The sequence below is a fragment of the Strix aluco genome, chromosome 17, assembly GCF_031877795.1.
Source record: "Strix aluco isolate bStrAlu1 chromosome 17, bStrAlu1.hap1, whole genome shotgun sequence".
NCBI lineage: Eukaryota > Metazoa > Chordata > Aves > Strigiformes > Strigidae > Strix > Strix aluco.
The window spans coordinates 2670589-2694995 of record NC_133947.1 but is presented as its reverse complement, the minus strand read 5'-3'; the positions used below and the strand labels follow the sequence as shown (position 1 = coordinate 2694995).

The window sequence follows — 24407 nt, the reverse complement described above, 5'->3', positions numbered from 1 at the left end:
CCAGGCAGCTGCCTGCCTCTCCTGGTGTGTGTTCCTCAAAGTGCTGGGCTAGTCAGACCTGCCTAGGAGTAAAATTCACAGTGGCCAGTCTAGTGTGTGTTGATCCAGCTGTGAGGTGCGGAGGAGATGCTGGATGAAGCATAGAGCCCCTCAGCTGCCAGCCTGGGCTTTGAGTCGTGCAATCACGGCAGATCCCGGGGGAAGGCTGTATTTTTAGACTATGTCTGCCTTTCCTTGCACGCTGTGGTAAAATGTTTATCAGCCCTTCTGCCTATGAGACCTCTGAAGTAAGCAGGGAGGCACTGGGCTGGGCGCTGCTGTGCTGTTCCCAGCAGTCAGCAATGAGGATGGGAACGGCGGGTTTGTAAGCACCGAGCAGAGGGGATGCTGATCTGGACAGACTTACAGTCTGTTTCAGTGTGGCCACTCTCCTGCGGTTGCAAATGCATACAGAGAACAGACCGAGGATAGATGAAGCCCACGCTTGCTCTCTGTCTTCTGCCCTTTCACCCACACATCTGGCCCAGCTGTGCCCTCATGCACCGATGTCTCCCTGCAGTAGGACAGGGCTCCAGTGTCCCCCCTGCCTTGGCAGGTGGTGTCTGTCCCTGCCTGCTTGCTGCAGGTCCCAAAGCAAGGACAAGATGTGCAAAAAGGTTGGCTTAGCTTGGGTAGAGCTGGGAAGAGCACAGCTGCTGAAACAACTGGCCAAATTTAAGGCAGTTTCTGCAAAGCACCATTCTGAATTCCCGAGTGTGGCTGTGTGTCCTGTTCAGGTGTCCCCAGATAATGGCACATTTCCTTACCATGCTAAAGCCATCCTGGATTTCTGTTGTGGCTTCCCCATGTTTCAGTACCTTCCCCACCTACAGCAAGGGTCTTACAGCTCAGGGTGACCCTCTGCTATTTTACAGGAGTCATAGCTTGGATCCAGGAAATTTCCTTTGAAAGCATGCTCTGAAACATGGTTTGAATTTTAACCCCAAACTCTCCCTTCATTTGCATGATCCTTGCTCAGCTGTGGTCCCCATGGCTTCTGAAGGGCATTGACCAAAGTAAAATCTGTCAATATAAAGACTGCAACTGCTGTGCTAATGATCACTCTTGGTCCCAATGGGGCTGAGCTGCCTCAAGCAATTCTTTCAGCCTTTCCAGTCTGTCCGTCTTTACCAGCTGAGCACAGACCACATCCTGCACTGGTATCCCAAATCTGGAACTTTATTTATAAAATTACTCATACAGGGACACACAGTCCTCAACCACTTTGGCTTGACAGGGCAAAATTACTAGGCAGGGCACACCGAGACCTCTGAAGACAACTGGAGCTAATTTGCCAGGGGCTGGTTTGTAGATGCGAAGCCTCTTTATGTGCTGCTTTAGGGAACAAGCTCGTGTTCTTACACTGCTGAGTATATGCCAATGGATGCCACCATGCTATGTACAGACTTTAATAAGAACTTTTCCCCTAAATTAGATGGAGGAGATGAAAATGGCTTGGTAAAACGACGCGACCTTGGAAAGTATTCCCAGCGAGCTCTGGAGCAACTCAAGCGCGGACACGCAGTAAATTATTCAAAGGGCTGCCTCCATTTCTCTGCTCCTTTCCTTCCAGGTTATCTAAAATCCACAGAGTGGGATATAATTTCTTCCTTCTGGGGCTATATTTAGATCATTCCTGCCAGCCATGGTGGGAGGAAGAGACCAACAGTTCCCAGCAAACACACAATGATGAACATCCAGAGGAAGATCCTGTCAATGACCATTGCAACGTACTTCCAGTCTTCCTTCACCTGGGAACACAGAGATGAAAGGCCCATTACTAACGTTTATTTGAGACTAAAACTTATGAAGACTACTAGTGCTTTATTCCAAAATACGATATTTTCATTTAAGTCCAGAGATAGGAGGGGAAGGTCTTGCTTGCATTTAGTGGTCCTATATGATGGCAAAGATTCTTTCTATCAATCTCTGATGTGGGAGACAGATTCCCAGACTGTGTGGGTGTGCATGTGCAATTGCAAACCCTGCTCACTGCTCCCCAGGGATGACATACGCCTGCGGATAATTAAGCTCATCTGCACACTCACTATCCCATTTTCCATGAGCAACAGCTGTAATTGGGTGTGTAAATGAGGCTGCGATTCAAGCTGGAAGGGGGGGGGGGGGTGGGTGGGTGAAGAAATTACTCGTTTCCCCATGCTCATAAACAGATTTGCTTACAGATTAACAAAGCCAACTCTTTCTGCAATGGGATTTACAGCTTTGGGTGAGTAAGCAGTGAAAATGAATCAGAAAATAGAAGTGGTCTTCCTCACTCTGCTTTTTCCCCCCTTTTGTCTTGCTGTGGGAGGATTTTCCAGCAATTCCTCTCTGGGGAGGTCTAGTACTTATTAATACCATCAGGCAAGAATTGTAAATGGCTATTTCATTAAGTAAGAAACCACATACATATGAAAACCTCTTTTATTACATTGCTGTTATTAATTTCTTTCCCAGGAAGAGGACTGATCAGATGGCAAAGTTTTATTTGATACGGCTGTACCCATAATAATTTCCTACAATATACCACTTGGTGATTAATAGACCCGAGGGCTGAAATCTGGCACGCTGCCTTGGTCTTCAGGGAAAACAGCTCAGCAGGAGCTAGCTCAAACCTCTTTGGTGGCCGTGACTGCAGCTAGTCAGGAGTGTGGTGTAAGGAGGAGACAGCAAAGCCAAGGCTGGGGCTGCTTTACTGTGACCCTGAGCAAACAGTGGCTTCACCATGCCCAAAGCTGCCTCGTACACTGGGCTGTAGCATGAGTGAAAAGCACAGTACAATAATCATGTAACGCTAATGGTGCAGGCCTTGTCATCCACAGATCCTAGGTTTGTTTTAAACAGAGATAATAATAAGGGAGTAGCCAAGAACAGTAGGTGTGAGCTAGAACACAATTTGTAGGAGACCTGGCTGGATTATTTTTTTTAAAGATTTGCTGATTATGCTGAAAATTTGTTTTGGTAAAGGAAAGCAATCCACAGAAATAGCCATTTGCAGCAGATGATGTTTTCACAGGTATAGTGGCAACTTCAGGTCCTAAAATATTATGGTCTGTTAAGCACCAAACAAACAAGCTGTGAGCACAACACAGTGACTCTGTAAACTCACCTTGAGTCCTCTCTTTCTTCACCAGCCATGGATGCACCACTAAATTTTATCTTATACCTTGTGGATGGTTCAGAGGGAGAGAATATACAACCCTGGCTTCCGTGACCAATGTTGTGACATTTTATTGAGCTAGGAGAATTATTCCTTGCAGGTAAGGTACGTGCATTTACCTCATTTTGGCATGCTGAACCCTTCACAAACTGATCATGAATCTTCCAGTGTATTTGCAAAGTACCTGTCATCACGCCGGGCCTCAACGCAGACAAGGTTTAGCTGAAGCAACGCAGCAAAGTGAGCTCTTTAACTACACCTTTTATTATTTGCCATGTGGACTGCTTGGTTAGGCCTTTAAATCATCTGGTATTGTTCTGGCCCCTTGGCTTCGTAAGCAGTTTTGTAAATTGGGAAATGAGGCACACGCTGGAGAGCATATCATATTTTCCCATAATTTGTACTCTGAACAAAGCATCTTAAATTTCAGGAATACCTGAACATTTTCAAAAGTGTAAGAATCGGTTAAATATTTTCATGCAATGGATAATTTTATTCCCTTTAAAAATAGAACCAAGTTAAGCAGGTCTTTACTATTCAATAGGCAGAGGTAAACAAATAGAGGTTCATCCTAAAGCTTGTTAACTTCTTGGGGGAAACCATGTTGGTTTATTATGGTACAGCCCTTAGCATATCCATCTGTAATTAGGGTGAGTAAAAGAAGTAGTGACCCTTGAAATCAAAAGGAATTCTCTCATCCCAAGGATAAGGTCTCAGTGGATAACTCCCCTTTGCTGTACACGGTTTGGGATCTACCCACCACTTGCTGAGAGTTGGAGTGAGTCTCTGGTGCTTAAAATTCCTCATGAGAAGGGCAGCTAAGGAAGCTGTGGATGATTGTGTTTATGGGATTAGTGTTTCATGATGCAACCAATGTGTAAAGAAAATCTGAAATTTGCCACCCTGTGTCCAACTGGAGAGCTGGATGAGTAAATAGTGCCTGATTCTGGCAAAGTAAACTTTTCTGTGTATTCACGCTAGTAAAAGTAAGTGCTAGATCACATGAAGAAAAGAAACTAGATGAGTTTCTCTTTGAGAAGAGGAAAATGTGAGAAGAAGAACAACTTGAGAAGTTCAACAGAAATTTGCTTTCGAATGTAATGGTGTATGCATAAATACCCAGCCCCTCTTGGAAATGATGGCTGGGAGTGCATCAGATGTTTGCAAAATCAATATCCAGCTTCAGACCAAAAGCACAGAAGGGTGAAATTGGAAATTATGGAGAGACAGTGAAAACAAAAGAGGAGAAAGAAAAGAAAATGATCTGGATTTTTTGTTTTGTTTTCTGTAGCATTTTGCTGTGGTTCAGCACCTCACATGGAGCACAATCTGCAGAGGCCTCTCTGACAATGTCTATGCAGCTGTCAACATCTGCCACCCCAACTCCTGAGCTGTATTTTGATTAGTTTTTAAGAAGCTCACTCAAAACTATTTTTGGGAAAGGATCAGGGTCAGGAACCAGATGACTCTCCCACCCCCAAATTCCCCCGAAGTGCAGGAATCTGCAGCTCTTCCCTGGTCCAGCGCCTTGCAGGGCGGAGCAGTGGGAGCAGGGCATCCTGCCCCAGGACCGAGCAGAGGGTTGAGGTGCCTTCGCCATACCTGATCCTCAGGACCCAGAGCCTGCAACACAGATTAGAGCAGTCCTGGGTCGTTTTATTGTACTTTGTTAAAAATAAACCGGTGAGATTATCCCGTGTTTCCTCCCTCTCAGCTACATTCTCTCCCATTTTAGTTTTAAGCTGCCTTCAAAGTCTCCTTATTAGATTAGTCTGGAGATGCACACACGCATGAGGACGACAAAGCTTTCCAGATGGTGCTGTTGGTGTCTGGTTATTTTGCCTCGTGTGTGACATGCAACTTGTTTTGCTTCTCAGTCTGTAATTAATTTCTAATGGCATTTCTATCATATGCTGGGACAATTTGGTCTTGCATTTTCCCCGGTGTGCCATTGTGCTGGTATTGTTTGCAGATATCTTTTTGTTACAAACAACTGCCTCTTGCATTTCCCATTTTCTCTTTGCTGAAGCACTTAATTAAATGAGCTATTTACTTTTAATTTAGAAGCACTGCCCCCGTGGCAATGGTGTTTTAGAAAAAAAGCCAGGAACTTCAAAAGTAGCTCTGTTCTCATTCTGGAAAGGTGCATGTCTCTGAAAATATTACCCAAGAGACAGCAAGCTGTGTCTCAGGGGCTGCAGCTGCATCGGAGGTGCCTGCTGATAGATTTGTTGAAGACTTCCATGAAGAAATGCCACAATTTGATTTTAAGATGAAAGCAAATTTCTGACTACTGATTTTTTCCCCAATAAATTCTCATTTTATTAGATCAGTTCTGCTCCTTGCAGTAAATTTAAATTCCAGAAGATCATGTTTTCTTCTTCTTTGTCACTTCCACCTGGAGAAAAAATGTGCTTTCCCACTGAACATTAGATGGATCCAGAAAACGAAAATAGTATAACCTCAGACTGGGGTCAGCAATTATTCCCCCAAATCTGAAAACCCAACCTCTGACTGCTCTGCCAGCCACAACTGCTGTGAAAGAGCAGAAAACTGCGAGCAGGCTTGCAGGCTCTTCCTGGGGAGTCTGGGGCATCGGTGGGCCTGGGGGTGACCCTTCTCCACTCATTGCTGGATATTTTCCTGGTGCCTTTGTTCAGAGGCTGGGTTGGCAGGAGGTCTGGTCAGAGCCCTCAAAACTGCTCATTTTCCTCTGCTTTTGATGTTTAATGCTGTAAATAGCTTTGTCCTCAGGATAATTGGTTCAAGAGGGAAGAGTAGTGGAAGATATAAGAAGAAAATTCATGGCTCCTGAAGACTGTTTTCGTTTTAAAGAAAGTTGCAATCATGGATTAAAAGGAAAGAACCCTTGCAAGGTATTAATTGACTCAGTTCTTGATGATATCAACAAGCTTAACAGAAAAAGAATCAGTTGAAATGGGAAGTATTATTGGTGTAATATTCTTTCATTTGCACCATGGGGAAACAAGTGAGTTAAAATCAGCTGACTGCCATGGGTTTACTTGTGATTATTGCTAGGAGAAGAGAGCAGAGTTTATTTCCCGCAGTCCTAATGTGCTTGCGAAGTGCTTTAACCTGGCAAAGAATGCTGGGCTGTCAACTAATGAAGATGGGGATTCACAGCCCATCTCTGCCACAGATTTGTTCTGTGACCTTGAACAGGTCACCTCTTCTCTATATTTTGGCTGTCACTCCTCAACATGAGGAATAAACAGTTACTTCCTCAAAGGGATGTTGTGAAGTGAAATACATTAAAGAACTGAGGTCTCTCAAACTATGGTACCAAAGAGTATATAAATGGACAGTAGCACTTAATCTTTTGCTGCTGCTGCTAAGTGCTCAGTGCTGTGAAAAATGCAAATATAAAGACACTCTTCATGCCCAGGAAGCCTTGCATAAAAGTACTATGACTTGCACTGACTGTAAATCTTGAGAAAATCAAACTGCAAGCATTGCTGACAGATCCCTCTACGAAAAGCTAGATAAGACTTTTCTTTAGTAAGAACAGTAACTTCAGGTTATCTTGCGGCTTCCTTCATTATGGCCACGATTAGCTGGCACACTGTACCCATAGTATTGCAGGGGAAGAGCTACAAGAGGTGTGAATGGATGTGGCATTTGTACGTGCATCACCATCTCCATTAAAAGAAATTCTTTCAGCCTCTACTTTCCTTCTCTATTTGTAGCCATATTTACCCCTTCAGAGGAAGTGTGAAATTTGCCTGTCCACCCACCTTCCTGCACAGAGCCAACTGCTCCAGTGGAAGTCCACTAACGAGGAATTGCATCATGCAGAACTAAACATACCCTGCAACGTCCCCACGCTACTATGCGCTTCCCACATCCACAACCTATTTTGGGAATTTGCTTTCCCAGGCTCAGTAGCCAGAGTCAATGCCTAATAAAAACCAGAGAGTGTGAATTCCCCATCTGTCAGAGGCTTCTCCATAAAGAACGTCTGCTACGTTCCCAGCAGATGACTGTTTTTTTGGGTATCTTTCACAATCTTAGATGTTTCCTTCCTACCTAACAACAACTTTACTCCCATTTTCTGCTGGAGAATCCTATTTTTCTAGAGCAGCTCTGAGCATGGTCTGGTTGTGTCACCCCCTTGGCCCACATGCCTGCCAAGACCCCAAAGGACAAACTCTCCAGCTGTGCCTATAGTGGCCAATGTGTTCAAAAGTCACAATATCAGGGATGGCTGAGCCTGCATCAGCAAATACATTCCCTGTGTAGCCCCCAGGTTTGGTGGGGCTTCCTTAACAGATAATTTTTGACTTACCCAAGGAGAGCAGGCTAAGTTAGCATACTTACTGAGAAATCCGCATCTTCTGCTCGCAGGTGGTCTGCGATGTAGTGAACCCCTTCCACGGCCAGCTTCAGGGCTGGGGACATCAACACAAGATGTTGCTCTTTGGTGTTGTGATTCTTGCTTCCTTGAGCTGGTGTGCCAGCTGCCTCGTTCTTTTTGCATTTACACTTGCACTGAGGGGGCTTGTGCTGAGGCTGCTCTTCATTTAGGTGGCACCGCTGGGACGCTGGAGAGCCAGTGGATTGACCATTGGTCTGGGAAGAGTCCTCCTGCAAGTAGCAATACTGGATGCTCCGGGACCTACAGCGGATATTCCCTTCCTCTGCCTTATGGGGGCTGTACATCTGCTGAACACTTAGTGATCTGCCTTTCAAGACGGAGGTGGTCTGGGTGTCACTCAAGGGGTTGCATGAGGGTTGTGGAGAGGGGCAGGTCACCTGTACAGGCTCTGGGTGCAACACAGAGTACTGCCCAGAAGGGGACTTGCAGATAGGCTGAGGCTTGGCTGGCTCCTCGAGGTGGGCACAGAAGGAAGAGGTGGGTGATGGATCATTACTCTGTGGGCTGGGGGAAGTTGAGGTAGTGAAGTTGGGTTCCACATCAATCTCAGACCAAAGCCTTGGTGTATTGGTTATTTTGTGCATGGATTCAATGAGCTTCTTGCAATTGTCTTTCACTGCAGAGGGACGTTTCATGAAGAGGAGGCGTGGGACTATGTCAAGGAAGATCCTCCTCACCCAGTCAGGCATCGTGTGGGTACGTGGGGAACGATGGTGCACGTTGAGCACAAAGACAGTGATGATGATAGACAAGGTAACGAATATCATGGTGAAGAGAAGATACTCTCCAATCAGAGGGATGACCAAGGAGGTAGAGGGGATAATCTCTGTGATGAGCAGCAGGAACACAGTGAGGGACAGCAGCACGGAGATGCACAAAGTTATCTTCTCTCCACACTCGGAGGGCAGGTAGAAGACCAGGACAGTCAGGCAGGAGATCAACAGGCAGGGGATGATCAGATTGATTGTGTAGAATAGTGGCAGCCTCCGGATAATGAAGGAGTAAGTTATATCAGGGTAGATTTCTGTGCAGCATTCATATTTCTTGCTGTTGTAATTGCCCACAGCGTTGATGATGACCCATTCCCCGCTCTCCCAGTAGTCCAGCTGGTCCACATGACTGTGCATGCTCACCAGGTCTATCTTGGCTTTGTCATAGGTCCAGGAGCCAAACTTCATTGTGCAGTTTTGCTGGTCAAAGGGGAAGAAGGTAACATCGATGCTGCAGGAGCTTTTATAGATAGCAGGTGGCATCCATTTAATTCTCCCATCATAGAAGAGGTGGGCCTTGGTCAGGTGGGTGACTGCAAAGTCACCATCAGCACTGGGGAGAGATAGATAAAAAAAGACTAAAGCTTCTCTGGGACATCTCAACTTTGTTAAAGAAATGGGAGATTTAGTGCCTGGCTTCCAAAAACGCACTTGGGGCACCTGAGAGGTGCAAGAGGCACATCGTACGCCAACACTGAATCTGGCCACTCTACCCAGTGGGTTTTGAAATCTGTTGGCTTATGCAAGCACTGGATTTACATGCAAATGTCAGCTCTCACCTTATATAGGTCAGGCCCTTGAGGTGAATATACACAAGTTTTCAACAAAGGTGTCCTATTAATGCCCTGGAAAGGGCTGAGTTTGCTTTAGAGAGGTGGGAGGAACCACTATCAGGCAGTGTGGCTGTGGGCTCTGCAGAATTAATTGTGACAGCTGCTATAAATGAAACAGTGTTGGGTAATCATTCAGTCTCTTACATGAAAAACAGCAAGCACCTCCTATTAACAGGAATAATGAAAGTTAATCTCTTGATTTCCCAGTCAGGAAGAGAGCTGCCTTTTGTGGTGTCTTCTTACAGGGACTCTCAGTTGGGGTCTGTGTGCTGGTATAAGATAAATAGATAACGACCCAGGATTTTATATCAGAAAGCCATTTTCCAGACAGTGTAAAAGCTATTCCATGAACAGCAAATTTTTTTGGTTTGGATCTGCTTTTCTCAGCTGATCAGTGCACTGATTTCTTGCAGCACCGCGCCGTGTACCCGTGACAGCGGCTGCTTCCAGCTCGTCATGGGGACTGGGATATGAATGAAGAAGATCCAAAAACGCAACAGAGGAGGGAAGTGCACTGGGGATTTGGCGCTGGAGAAAGGAGGGAGACTGAGGAACCCTGGGAATGGGATCCCCAGCCCTGGAGACAGCCCTGTGCTCCACCTGCCTCAGCATCACCAGCCACAGCTCCGCTGCTTCCTCACACCCACAGCTCTGCTGTTAAACATTGAGCCTGACACTTGGCCCTGTGTGTGGAGGCCACAGCAAGAAATTAGCTCATTAATAGACCCAATTAGTGCAGCAGGTAATTAATGCCCTGTGTGGCTAAGCCATCAAGAGGGGCTGTTCCTCCCCTGCTCTCAGTGAAGAGCATATGTGGACTGTGACACTCCACGTCTGGAGCCAAGTCCACAGGTACCTTCTCTACAGCAAAGTCCTTCTTCCAGGCAGTGTCTGCAGGATCTGCAGCCTGCGTTAGCTTACACAAAGAGGCAAAACTGAAGCTTTCAGAGCTGCACAAGCAACATATCTCCTTGTTGGCATAATCATCGTGATGGGGACTGGGTGTTTGAATCACAAAATTGCACCTTTACCTGAAAATGAGCCAAGCCCCTACATCTGCAGCCCCCTTTGACTGAAACTTCAAACCCTCTCTCTCCCTTGATTTCTATTTGCAGACAGAGGATTTTGGTATTCTTGGACAGTCATGACCTGGATCAAACACCCTGGTTCAAGAAGCCTTAGAATGTGGATGAGGTTTGGATAGAGGTGCATTTTTTTTTTATCATGAGCAAATGCCTGAAAGGTTGAAATCCCAACCAAATAAAGCAGGTGGAATCTGTTTGTAGAGCAATGCCCTCAAGTCTACATACAGGAATAGAGAAAAGAGCATCCAAAAAGCAAGGAGGGAACTGGGGACCATCTTAAACACCCGGCTGAAGCCGCTGCAGAGCTCAGGGATACAGAGGAAGAAGCCTGTTGTGCGATGCCATGTCACAAAGAGCAACGCTGCTAAACAAAGGGGAAGCTAAGCAGGGAAGGGAGAGCTTCTGCTAAAAACTTGAGATGAATTATTCAGGCTGCTATAGATGGAAAGCTTTCTGATCCTGCCCAGCCCTCCCAGCTGGAGCCGATCCAGCCTGCAGCCACTTTCCCAGCAATCGGCAAACTCCCTTGGCCCTGCTCCGCTGCTTCAGTGCTCAAACGTGCCATGACAGCAGCCGTACAGCAACGGGGTGCACGGGGGGTCACACCTCCCCTCTTCCTCACCAGCAGCAAGGTAAACAGCACAGGGGCCATCCGGCTGGGCCCCTCATGGTGCTGAAGGTAGAGCAACTTCCCTAAATTTATTTCTTTAAGGAGATCATCCATAAATTCATAGGCAAATGGGAAAAAAAAAAAAAACTTTCTGATATTTCGTCTTGCCCTGCGAAGCATCCTCGTCAGTCCATGACCACACTGGTTTCCAGTAAGGCTGGTGTAGTGTGGCTCATTTTGGGAAACAGCGGCAGGATCTGGCCTTCAGGAAGTGTCTTGGCTAACATGGTATCTGGGCAGAGATGGCACATCCCCCCAACTCCCAGCATCACAGCTCAGATCTTTGACTTTTGAGACAGTTTTCCAGGTTGCTTGAATTAATGGAAAAATAAACTCAGAATTACTGTGTGGTGGAGAACCAGGTTTTTACTAAACTCTTCTTTGTTTCTATAATGGAAACCCTTTGCTCTTTGTGGCAGACTTTGGAAAAACAAAAGAACACAAAAAGACCCAGTGCTTTTTAGCCTCTGAACTGGACTTTTTCTAAAGCTTTAAAATGTCTTAAGACAGGAAAGCAGCTATGTACAAATCCAGACTGCTGGATCAAACCATTGTGTCTTAATCCAATGCAAATAAACCCAAGCAATGACACTGTACCAGCCAACCAACTCCTTTCTTATCGCTTCTTTCTTAAATCGAATTTACACTCCAGGACCACTTGCTCTGGATGAAAATTATCTTTTTTTTTTTTTTTTTTTTTTTCTCTCCTGGGTTTTGCCTGCGCTATAAAGCCAGATTGAGACATGAAACGTGCACAGCAAGCAACAGTCCAGCATTTGCTGTTCTCAGTGGTTTTCTTTATACATCTCGATAGGAATTTGGAATCCAATTCTGGATTTAATGAGATCTCTGAGGCATGATGAAATCACTCATTAATGGAACAGTATGTTTATGATTGGACTCATGTTACAGAAAAGGGATAACGAGCATCCACTAGTGTTTCCCTTATCTGGAGCAATGTGTAAGTGGCTGAGTAAACTACACAGGTGTGTGTTTTTCCTTTCAAAAACTGTTGGAAAAGAGCATGAAATTCTTGCTAAAAATTCATCCAGAAACAATAATAATTCACATAATTGTGTTTCATTCCCAGAAATGTCTTGTCTGGCAGTTTTGCAGCCTCTGCATGACTAGCCACACACCTCTCTTCTGCAAGCGTAGATGTAACCAGTGGGATGATGCAGATCTCATGTGTCAAATATTTCCATAAATGATCTGCTTCTTTGATGAAGAAGATATTTTTTAACTGTTTGCCTAACAAACCCAGCCTCATCCAGCTCACCCATTGTTACAGATAACACAGGTACTGCCTTCCAAGCTGCAGTGCCATGACAGGAGTGAAACCAGCAGCAGAACTCCTTGCCTTTGAGAGTCAGCTAATGACTCTCACCAGCCATAAAACACCCTGGGATCCTCCTGCTTCTCCCTCACCAACCTAACAGGGCTGTGAAGTAATTCCTGACTTTACTGGGCATGTTTGAACTTCTCACTGCAGTTCAATGGAGAGATATTTGAGCAATTTGTAAGCAGGGTAAATGAGCCGTGCTGTTGTACATAGACTGCATCCAAGCCAACTATAGCATGCAAAGGTAATGTTCGCAGTTGTCTTAACCCTTCATGCATACATATATTTTTGGCTCCTCGCCCAAGATTACCACCCACACTGGACTTTCAAGCATATGCTTACTGGATTGGAAGCTACACATGCCCTGATGTTGTGGGGTGAACCTAGAGAGGTGCTTTCGTCCTGGGTGAGGCTTTCATTCTGCTCCTCTTGACATGAGATAGGGAGCAAACAAGGTCACTTGGCTGTTGATGGTCTTCCAAAGGCTTTCCCCAATCTTCTCCAGGGGATGAAGGTGAGACAACTGACCCCAGATGAAGTCTGCAGTTAGGAGATCGGGGAAACCCTGTTTTCTTGTGGAAAGCTTGGCTGTGGGAAAACCCATTCCTGGCCAAGTTATGCCAACAGCTCTGGCTGCATAATATGAATATTTCCTTAGACAGGAAGGTGGGAGATCTGATATAGTGGGACGGAGAAAATCTGCAGTCATTCCTTTATAGCGGTAGCACATTTTCTTCTCATTCAGTCTAGATCACTGTATTGTGACAGTTGTCATGAAAAACCATTTGGAAAAAGGAGCAAGCGCAAGGTAAACATCACAACAAGAGCCTGAGATTTAAGATAGTCAGGATCTTCTGATTACTCTGACCTGACAGCTCTAAAAATCTGTCAGTAATAAAGTACTGAAGCTCTTATATTTTCATGTCAAATACAACAGTGCACACCAATAAAGAGGAAAGACAGTTACTTATTCCTTTGCCAACAGAAATAGCGCTGCTGTGTTCTGCAGCTTTTGATTCCTCATTTCCAGAATAAAGGCTGCTCTTCTAAAATCTTCTAAGTTTATAAGGTTCAAGACTGGCATTGTTTTACTGACAGCCATCAACCGTATTTCATTAAAAAGCTCAGCTGATGGTGAATCTTTTTTTTTTCACCAGTTTCTATTTTCTCTGCAGTTGGGAGATACATCATCTCACAAAATTAAATGTTTACAGAATGCATGTAAATGAGGTACACATTTATTTTAATTTCTGATGATACAATTTAAATCCAAACAGAGCTTTAAAAGCCTGAAAATTAGATATATATATATATATGGATATAGCAAGAATGTCCTCATTTAAAGCATTTTTCATTGAACAGCAGTAACCAAGACAAATTGGAGTTTTGAGAATGTTTAAAAAAATGTACCCTGCACCCTTCTGGTAGACATTAAGAGATGCTTCTGTAATGTCGAGATTAAAATACTCTCCAAAAACAAATCGGAGAATATTTTATTTAACAATTGTTTTGTGCTACTAAAATGGTAACTACAAATTCACAGGTTGGAAGGGACCTGTGGAGATGATCTCATTCAAACTCCCTGCTCAAAGCAGGGTCAGCTACAAGAGAATCAGAACCTTGTCCAGTTGAGTTTTAAATATCTCCAAAGTCTTGGCAACTTGAGTACGAAACATCTTGGGTATGTAGATGGAGGTGTGTGTGCACTGATGTGTACTTCTTTAGGCCACATCCAGCTTTTGCTTGCTTCAGATATTTAGAAATCAGTGGTAACCAATATTTTGATTGTTCCTCAGGAAATAAGCACCTGTCTCAGAAATGGCTGTGCTACACCAGTGAAATAAGCACAAGTTTCTCAGAAGGCTCTAGCAGTGCTGAATTTGTGCATTTTGCTTCAATTCTTCCCTTTGCCAAGCATCCTCATCAGCACTTTGGAGGCAAAACTCTAGCTCTGTCCTTAGCATAATGGTAGAAGTCCTTGGATGCTAACACAGCAACAGCCCATGAGAGCGATCCCTCTTATAGATTTCTTTCTATCAGTTCCTGTATTACTGGGTAGAGCTTGGCAGCAAACCTCAAAGGCATCTGGAGATATCATTCCTCTCCAGAAACATTAGTCATTTAAACTCCCAGAAGAATCAGGAAAGCTTAAGTGTGAAGTAAGCTATTATGGGCCTATTATAAGTATAATCTGGTGCAAAATGACAAGACTCTGCAAGTACACACATACACACACAAAGAAAAATGTCAAGAATGTTTCCAATATTTTAAAGGTTAGACCAGGGCATCTTTTGATATTTCTCCTCCAAACAGCTTTGGGATGAGTCAGGAAACCAGTGTTACTCCATAAGTGTCACTGGTTGCAAGCATCATAGTATAGTTCAAAAGAACAAGTCACTATAGTATAGTTCAAAAGAACTCATTGCTTCCTCATGATTTTCAAAAGCTGCCTGCCAGATGATCTAACCCAGTCCAGTAATCCTTTGTGTCCATATTACCACTGGGTAAAGTCCTCAAGATATTTCCTACTCCTAATTACAGAAATTTGTGTCCGAATTCCCTTCATGTATGATCTTGTCTTTTAGTCTTTTTTTTTTTTTTTTTTGTGAGTGTGGAGGCTGAGGCAGAGATTACTTTTTGGAACAGCTAACACCAGAAAATATTGAGAAAAAAGAAAATTTTGAAGTCTGAATGTTCCCAGTAGCTTCTTCCAAGGTTTTACAATCATCAGGCTAGAGAAGACAAATGCCATGATGTTATCATGAATATCCAGTTGAAAACCAGCCAGTGAAGCTCACATTTCAAGTACCCTGCCCATCATTAGGCTCAAGGACATGGTCTTGCATTCCTCTGGGCAGCCTTTAACAGCTGGAGCACCTGGCTGTAAATCTGCGGTTTCAGGATTTTCTCCTCTGGAGTTTCTATGTTGCACGGGGTCCAAATGGCTCAACACAGTAGTGAAACAAAAAAAAAAAAAAAAAAAAATTTGAAATGCAGCCTCAAGAGCTTATTCCCCGTTTAGACAAAAAAGCTTTTTTTTTTTTTACTTTAAATTTACAAAGGAAAACTAAAGTGTGCGTAAAGTCCATTCATGAATGGGAAAATAAGTCAAAGCAGAGGATTAGATAATTCATTTACAAATGATTTGGTGGTGTCTGAAGAGCCTTTACAGCCTCAGATAAGGAACAGCTGGCCTTCTTGGCAGAGGAAGAGGCTTTGTCGCTTCCCTATTAACTCATATTCCTCTGTTATACATATGCTTTGTCACTTCTAGTAGAAACTATTTACAGAGTCTTGGAACTTCTCTCATCAAGCCTGAAAATTCAACAGCATATTAATTTCCCTGTAGGATATTAATTTGGTTTTAGATTCCTTATGAATGTTGACAACTACATATACTCTCTAGGCCAAACCAGCTGAATTTACTGATTTAATTTGGGCCTCTAGAGTGGATAAATGGAAGTTTTTGACAATAATGAGCTTAGATATGAGAATAACCTCACAACAAGGGGTTAGGTTTCCTTAAAGATGTAAATCTCAAATCAACTTAAATTTCACTATTTCTATATATACACCAAGATGGAAACAGAAGAGGCATTTGTACAATCTCCTGCCCAGAAATTCTCTTTTCCAGAGGATACCACCCCAAACAGAAATACCATACTTCTGCCAGAGCATGTGATAAGCAATAAACAGCTCACAGTAAAAAGCCTGAACAGTGCAAAAGGCCAGTGTGGCCACTCTCTCTCTTCCACCAAGGTCTCTGCACAATTCTCTTGCTCTTAGGGACCCAAAATTATGTGCATCTACTTTAAATTCCCTCTAAACAATATATATATTATATAATATGTAAAATATGAGAGGGATTCCTTGTTAGCATCACCCATGACTAGTCACTGTCTTTGCAAAGCCTTTCTTTCTGAAACATTTCTAGCTGAGATGCCCACAAGGAAAAAAGCACTGGTTACGCAGTTGGTGAGCTGCCATGCAGAAAAGCCTCATCTTGGTGTCCCAGCACGCCACAGGTTTTGCCTTGCACGCACTGTGTTTGCCCTGCCTTGCCCTGCAACCCCTAAAACCCACGGAACCCAGTTGTTAGAGCAGTGCAACTAAGATACTGATTGCAGCTTCAGATGTGTTTGATAGGAAGTTAGGTAGAAGAGAGAAGAAAACAGTTTATGTAAGACTGTATGAAAGAGTATGGGCAAATATAGCTCTAAAGAGGTATAGAATTAATGTAAAACCATTACTGACTAGGGCTAATGGTTGGCGTCTACGTCCATGTTTAATTCATACATAAAGTAACCAATTAAAAATGCATGATAGACTTATGACAACCAACAGAGGAATTCATGATTATTAATGGTAAGTATGGATAAAGGGAGAGAAGTAGCTTGGATTTAGGTAGCTGGGGCACTAGATCTCCCTGCACGGTAGCAGGTCACCAGACAGTTAGACTGGCTATCTGCCACACCTCCCTGCAATCCAGACTGGGCCAAGCAATCTGGTGGGCAAGGCTGAAGGACTCGCACCCAGAGAAGGGGGACATTCTGGACTAGCTGCTGTGGCCAGCAGATAGGCAGCTGGCCCTGGAGTCCCCCAAGTGACAGTGGCAGGGAACTAGGAGAGCAGGGCAGAGGGGCAGAAGCCAAAGGCTACCCCACTCAGAGGTCTGGGTGCCCAGTGTCTTCTGGGGGTTGCTTTCAGCATGAAGTCTTAAAACGTCTAGAGCACAAGAGGATACTGAGGTGTCCTTCTCTAGTGCCAGGGCCCTCCTTGCATGGACCATGCTCATCAACCATGGTGAGTCAAAGGAGCAGGTGCAGAGATGACACATCAGGCTCTTGTGTATCAGTAGCTCCAGCGAATGGATGGTTTGAAACACAAGGATCCCATAGATAATGGAGATTTGTGTAGCACTACATCCTTTGGCACTACAGTCCACCACAACAACCACCAGAAGCTCCAAAAATACTAATCCTTACCATAGTCATTAATTAAGCAGTGAGAAGGACAAGGACACCCATTTTTTCCAGTGGAAGTTGTGAACACCTTTCTTGTCTGAAACATGAGGTACTTGTAATGTAATATTCATGCTCAGAGAGTGTCCCTGTAAGATAGGAGTGTCCAAGTGCCTTCGAATTAGTCACTGCCGTTGGTCTAATCTCCAAAAGGTGCTATGTGAGGATGCAGTGATTTCCAAGAGGTTTGCAATCACTCCACACCACTGAGGATCGGAGACAAGCTAATGGGAATGATAACAATTTGCACAGTCTCCAAAGCTCACAATCCTCTGGACAGATTCCCCCTTCAGCCATTTTCTTAAAACAAAAGCATAATCATATCAAACTAGAACCAGGCAACTGTTTATTAAAAATGAGCCTGGCTTCCGTTGTGTTTTCTCTGAGTGTTAGCCACATACGAAGATGTTTTTGTCTGATGCTTGCAGCAAGTGTTTTCTCTGGAGCCTGTGCTGGGGAGGGAGACTGGGATGTCCTACATCCTAGGAGACTGGAGAGCTCTGGTATGATAAGCCAAGGAGAAAACAGTCTTGGCACTTGGACAGTCTAAGAATATCAACAGGCTCCAAAGGAAAGAAGAAAACCAACCACCCGCTCTCTAGGAAGTGTCCATACAAGGGACAGATTTCAAGAGATCAGGGACAAATAACTATTTAAGAATAATTCTAGAATGGTATTGAGCTGACCTGTATTTGTAGACACACAAGTCTGACATGTTTCAGCATATTTTCCTTAGTAACTGGCTTTTCCAGTTGATGGTGATGAATTAGGGGAGAGCTCCTTGGTGAAACGAAATTGAAAAGGACTGAAAGCTCAAATCCAGCTTAATTGTGTATCATCTGACACGTGAAGAGACAACTATACCTGACATCCCCCAACAAAACTTGCTGTTCAGAGAAAGGATTGTTAGGAGAACAAAGCCCTTGTGATGAATGTTAGTCATGTCACTTAAGGCACGTCTGGGACAGGTATTATGAGAATTTCCATGGAATTCAACCACAGAGAACAAAATAAGGAGGAATAATTGCAAGAAGCACCTTAACGCTATGGGCAGAGAAAATCTGTGAGGATGGGTTTGGCCTCTGGCCACAATGCTCAGACTCACTTGTTGTAGAGGACAATATCCGGCCTCCAGATGAGCTCCGAGGGGATTCGGATGGATGTGACATTTTCATACTCTTGGGGGTCCCAGCGTAGCTTGTAGTCATGCCACTCCTGCTAAAACCAAGGTGGTTACAAAGCTGGGAGGGTTCAGATTACAAAATTGAAAAGGAACATGGAAAAGCACATATTCTGGTGCACCCACCTGCTTCACCCACACGTTCGTGGTCATCATTTGATTTTTCTCATCCTGAAATGCAAGATCAGATAACGGTTACAAAAGCAGATGAAGCAGCCCAAGGAACTCATTACATTTCTCTTAATTATACTAAATTTCTGTAATTATAAATCACCTCTGCAACAAATGTAAGTTCCATCTTGGAAATTAAAAGCAGATGTTTCTGTCATTTAACATGGGACAGGGCACAGCTGCCTGATAGCACTGAACAGCTGAGCCTGCACCTAAGCAATCTTGTGAGCAGACAGACTTGAATTTATCGGGATTTTTCTCGGTGCTGATTGATTCAGCCTAGGATGATGGGCCCAGGCAGAGGAAAGAGCTCCACAGCTTGGCTTTGAACTGAGCACTGAAGGAAAGGGAGTGATGGATATATAAGTCCTTACACATGTGTGTGTGCACTACAATGCTCAACATCATCTGCAAGTGGTGTTTAGTACTTCTAGCGTGAAACATCCGTGAACACAGTTCTGGAAACGTGAAACTCAGCAGTGTTTCTTCTTCTACCAAATACATGAACTTAGAGCACTATGGATTGGATTTTATAAATAAACCCAAGCTACTCTGTTGACACATAACCCTTGGACAGCTGGTGTATACCCATGCTGTCAATCGGTAGACTTTTTCCCAACTCTAAGTAGTACGGAAAGGCAGAAAAATATATATTATATATACACACACACACACTTTTAAATAACGTAAGGCAGATATAATGCTGGTGACACTGTAGTAGAATTAATTACTGCTTGTTGCTTGCCTTGCGTGCTTGTTATAATCCCTATGCAAATAACTAAGGCAAATCATGTGGGGCAGAGCCTAGTGCTGGTTTAGTGTCACACTGGATCTCAGAGCTTATTTGTGTGTTTGTTTCTTTTCTCTCTCTCTTCGGTCAGCATGAAAACCAGCACAATTGGCAGGGCCCGTTTGGAGACAAACTGCTCTTCATTAACCTGTGGCAGTTCAGGATTAATTCTGAACATGAAGAGCCAAGAGATTCAGGTGGCGGACTGTGACTCCCCCTTGCTGAGCCTCCTCACTGCTGTTGTGGCACCAAGTGTAAAACCTGGTCCCCTCATCTGGGGTTAGGGACCAGAAGCACACAGAGAAAGGAGGAATACAAAAACCATCCAAATGAGCAACAAGGAAATGGAAAATATCCACCTACTTCCTTGGGTGCCGATGGGAGATGAATGGCACTGGAAGAGGCTGCATGCCCTGGACTGGACCAATCCCTGAGCATCTGCTTCTCTTACCACTTTGTAATTCAAGCATCTGAGAGTCTCCACCACAGAACCTGCACTGGGGATCCCAGTCTCACAGGCGCTACCCTTTACTGGAATTTTCCTCCCTGACTGGGTGCAGACCCTTGGTGGGAACTCCTGCCCATCACTATTCCTGAGGGCTCTGCCATCCTCCTGACCCAAGCGAAACATGACTCTAGTCCTATGGTTTTGTCTCGCGGGGGGTTTGCAATGTGCTGATGACTGCCTGCCTCCTCTGCCGGCACGGCTGACTTCTCCTGCACGGGGGACAGCAGGTGAAGCTGCAGCTGACGGTGGTGTTGCACTGCCTGGCCTCTTTTCTCAAGGTGAACGCAGCACACGAGGTCCTGCAGAGACATGGGCTTAGGAATCCCAAAGGGTTTCTCAGTGGCTGCTCCTAGACACATGCTTGATCCCTTACCACTTTTTTCTGGGCTCAGAAAACCCTCAGTACACCAGGGTGAGGTAAGGACACGCAGGGATGTCAAGTTCCACATTGATTTTTTGTTCCCCCTCACCTAGCTTTTGTCAGCAGGAGCTGGGGTTTGAATACAGCTCCGATTTCTCTTTCAGACTTCTTGTCGTTGGGAGCCGAATGTTGGATCTAACAACTGCAGCAGGGTTTGCTCCAAAACAGTGTCACTGTCAGTAAGGGGGAAGAGACAGCTGAAGTGCTGCAGTGGTGGCAGGGGGTGTCATCAGTCCCCAGCCACGGGGACTGGGGCAGGAGGGGATGAGAGCTCTCCTCCAGCTGTGCCCACTGCCCCAACACAGAACTGCCTGTTAGCTGCACTTCTAACCACTGACATGATTTTAAGAAGATTAATTCTTCTTAAGTAAACTGAGAAAAGCACTACGGAGCAGGTGTATCGATTCCCCCTCTTCCACAATTCAGCAGCTGCATAATGGAAAGTCTCTCTCATGCCTCCACAGTCACTAATGTCTCATCTTTAGTCTTATCAATTATTCAGATGAGAACCATACAACTTCAACATTAGCAACTGCAAACAGCCCTGGATCCCTCAGGCTGACGTAAGGGAGAGGAGGGGAATGGAAGACCATTTCCATGCTACAAAGCTGGAAGCTGATGGCTTGGGCACAAGGAGATGCAACTCTCTAGCACCCAACGTCTTTGCTTGCCCACCTCCCGCACCACCTCAGCTCTGGTTCCTCTGCATCTCAAAACTCTTATCTCAAAATATAAAATGTTGTGGAGAGTGATCTACTACAGTTGTCCCACACCAGTAACTCTTTAAGTTGCATTATTCTTTCCATTATCACCCCTTTTACTCTGCCACATGAATACAGTAAAAAGTGACAGAAAGCCTCCAAAAGCAAGGCCGATACTTGCTCAAGAGTTGTGCATCTACACAAACACACTGTCCTGGGACATGATGTGTGCAAACAGGGACGGGAGGGAGAAGCATGCGGGAGCAAGATCTGCACAATCTAGAAAGCCTGTGCGTGTGCTTAACTTCTGCAGCCCTGCAGGGATCTCCTTTGGATTCAACACTTGACCCCAACACACTGCGATAGAGTAAAATCCTTTAAATACCATTTCAGCGGGCATCAGCCCAGAGTGCTAACCACTCCTTTTTGTACACAGCATATGCAGTTTACACATGTGTAACTTCTATTTGAGCAAACATTCAGAGACAATTTTCTTGTTAATATCTGCCAGATTAGCTAAAAACCCTCAAAACTTTCATTTGCAGAAAGCTCTTCAGGCAAGCTATCTTCCAGAGATGCGTAAACCACTGTTCCTATTAGCTTGTGTAAATTAGTGTTAAAAATTATGGCTCAAATTCCAAATCAGCTATTTATTTTTTGCCTTAGCCAGGACTCTCTGGCATTTACCCCAGTTGCTCCACTGCTCTGCTGTGATCAGTCCCACCAGTTTTGTTAAGGAATTTAAAATTTTGCCTATAGTAAATGAAGAATAAAGGATCCACTTTGATGACCAGCTACTCACAGGAGTCATCCCTCATTCCAGCAGAGCTGTCTGCATGATAACTCTTCTCTGCTGCGAGCAAAGGCTTCCCAACCTGACCCTGGACCAGTCTGTAAAACCCACATGCACCAGGAGCCTCTCCCTGAGCCCCGACCTGGTCAATCTTGGCTGCTCATTGTACTATCGGGTTGCACTTACAACATCGATGAGCTGGGCAATGGACAAGCCGAAGCGGACGAGGACCACATCAGAAATGTTGGCGACGGGGCGGGACCACTTGTTATAACCAGAGAAGAGTTTCTTCAGGAGACGCTCCTCCGCGTGGGCTCGGGTTTCCACGTGGCCGAAGGCTGTGGGGAAGGCATGGGGCACAGCGGGGTGAAACACGTGCAGCTCCAAGCACCAGCATAGCTGGAGCCTTCTCCTGGGGGGATCCCCAGGCTAAACCCAGCAATGGGCAAGTAGGAACACAGGGGAGGGTGATGCCACCCTGGTGACTTGCTGCTCTGCTACCCCCAGGCATTGCCAGGTATTTCTCACTCTGTTCACCCACCACAGCCAATTCCCAATGTAGGGCTTCCATCGCAGAGCAGGATTGCTCTGCAGAAAGTGGAGGCATCACTAAAACCGTCTGAAAAACTCTACACGGGCCATTCTCACCTGAATCTGGTCTAATTTTTATGGCCACTTTGCAGCAAGTTTCTAGCCCTGAAGTCTACAAGCAGGAAAGAGGGATGTTAGAAGGGCAAGGCAAGAAGGCAAAAGTAGCCTCCTGTTGGGAGACAGGGATTTTGGATCAGATTTACACATAAAAACTGGCAGCAAACACATCACCAAAAAAAAAAAAAAAAGGAAAAAAGGCAGACTGGAATTCAGCTCTTCAAACTAATCTTCACAGCTGGTCTTTCACAAAAATGATGGGTGAGAAAGAGGATGCGGGAGAGCACAAATTGGGTAACAAGAGAACAGCCTCCCTCAACAACGACTTCAAAAGTTAGAGGCTGCAAGGAGCAGCCCTGACCCTGTACATACGCTATGGGAACCATCGAAGGTGCTTGTTGGTTATTAAAAATTAAAGCCACCCTTCTTCAGGGGGCTGCCAGGGGAGCTGCACTCCCATGCCGGCTGCACGCAGACGCATCCTCCCCCTCGGACGGTGGGGAGAAGGAGCCGGGGGCTCTCCCCGCATCCCTCATGGAATATGGCTCCTACTTAGTCTGCAGCTGCCCTGGATTATACAAAGGGAAGCATTAGCTGAGCTCTGCCTGAGCTCTCCCCAGCCGGAGCTGTAGCCCGGAGACACATTAACACACTTTACCCAGGGAAGAAAAACCCAGGCTAGGAGGAGGATGTTGAACCCCTGCCTGTATTGTCCCTCCTGTCCCTTGCCCAGCGCTGCTTTAACCCCTTCCCCATCCCATCGGGCAAGGAACAGAAAAGCAAAGCATTGCTCAGCAGAGGCGGGTGTTCGGGGGACCTGTAACGATGGGGCAGGAGGATGCAGGAGTGGGGGAAAACCCTTGTTCACAGGGACCGGTCTTGGCAGCATTGCCTCTGAGAGGGATAAGGGAGAACAGAGCTAAGGAGCAGAGCAGGGGCAGAAAAGCTTCTCAAACTTACCGGGGAAGACGCTGGCACACAGCAGGAAGAGGAGGTTTCCTTTAGACACGAGAAATCCCATCGTGGAGCAGAGCTCAGGCTCTAGTACGCAGAGTCTCCCGTCAGGACAACTTTTCCTCTCTGAGTCTCTGGATCCTCCAGCTTCATTCCCCTAAATTCCTTTCTCTCTCTCCCTCCCACCTGCCTCTTGGGAAGGGATAATAGCTGGTGGTTTGTTTGTTTTTTCGTTTCTCTTCTGACTGATTCCCAGCTCTTCCTCCTAGAAGGATGCTCTTCCCTGGGACACCGATGCACATACACTTGCAAGAGATGCGAAAGGGCTGCAGAAAGCTCCTGTAAAGAGACATGAAACGCACAGCCTCCCTGGGCTCTCCTGCTTGCTCCTCTCCCCTTTCCTACGGGGCGGTTTAGCTGCTCCGTTTATTTGTTGCTGCTGTTTTCACCCTTCCCCCAGCCCTTCCGACAGCCTTTGATGATTTTCCTGCTGATGGGCCACCGATGCCCACGCCAGCCCTTGGTGGAGCAGAGAGGGAGCACAGTATGTTTGTATATTTAATGTAGTTGGACCTGCCCACCTCCTGCTTAGGAGGAGGAGAGAATCTGTGCGCTCCAGCAAACAGGCTGCAGGGGGGAAAACTTGTAGCGTGAGAAATAAAGGGGGAGATCCAGACCCCCAGCTGCAGCCAGAGGTGGTGGATATGGGGCCATCTGGGATCTTTATAGCACCTGAAGCCCAAACAGTCCTTAATTAACGAAAGCTGTCTGTTTGATCTTGTCCAAGTGCTTTTCAAAATCACTCCTGTAGACTGTCAGGGTAATTAGCCTGAGAGATATTTCTGGCCTGGGTAGGTATCTTTGCTGTTGACAGTTATTGGGCTGACGAACCTGCCCGTGAGAACAGGGCTCTGCTGTGCTTGGC

General features: G+C 45.3%; 1 protein-coding gene across 1 annotated transcript; it reads right to left on the bottom strand.

Annotated features, from left to right (window-relative positions):
- Positions 1-1382: 1382 nt before the first annotated feature.
- On the bottom strand, positions 1383-23868 carry CHRNA4 (cholinergic receptor nicotinic alpha 4 subunit). Its single transcript, XM_074843586.1, has 6 exons — positions 23489-23868; positions 22067-22218; positions 18623-18667; positions 18422-18531; positions 7538-8918; positions 1383-1790 (listed from the first exon to the last, which is right to left on the bottom strand). The coding sequence occupies exons 1-6, from the start codon at positions 23547-23549 to the stop codon at positions 1665-1667; spliced, it is 1875 nt and encodes a 624-aa protein (XP_074699687.1). The 5' UTR covers positions 23550-23868; the 3' UTR covers positions 1383-1664.
- Between the last annotated feature and the right edge of the window lie 539 nt (positions 23869-24407).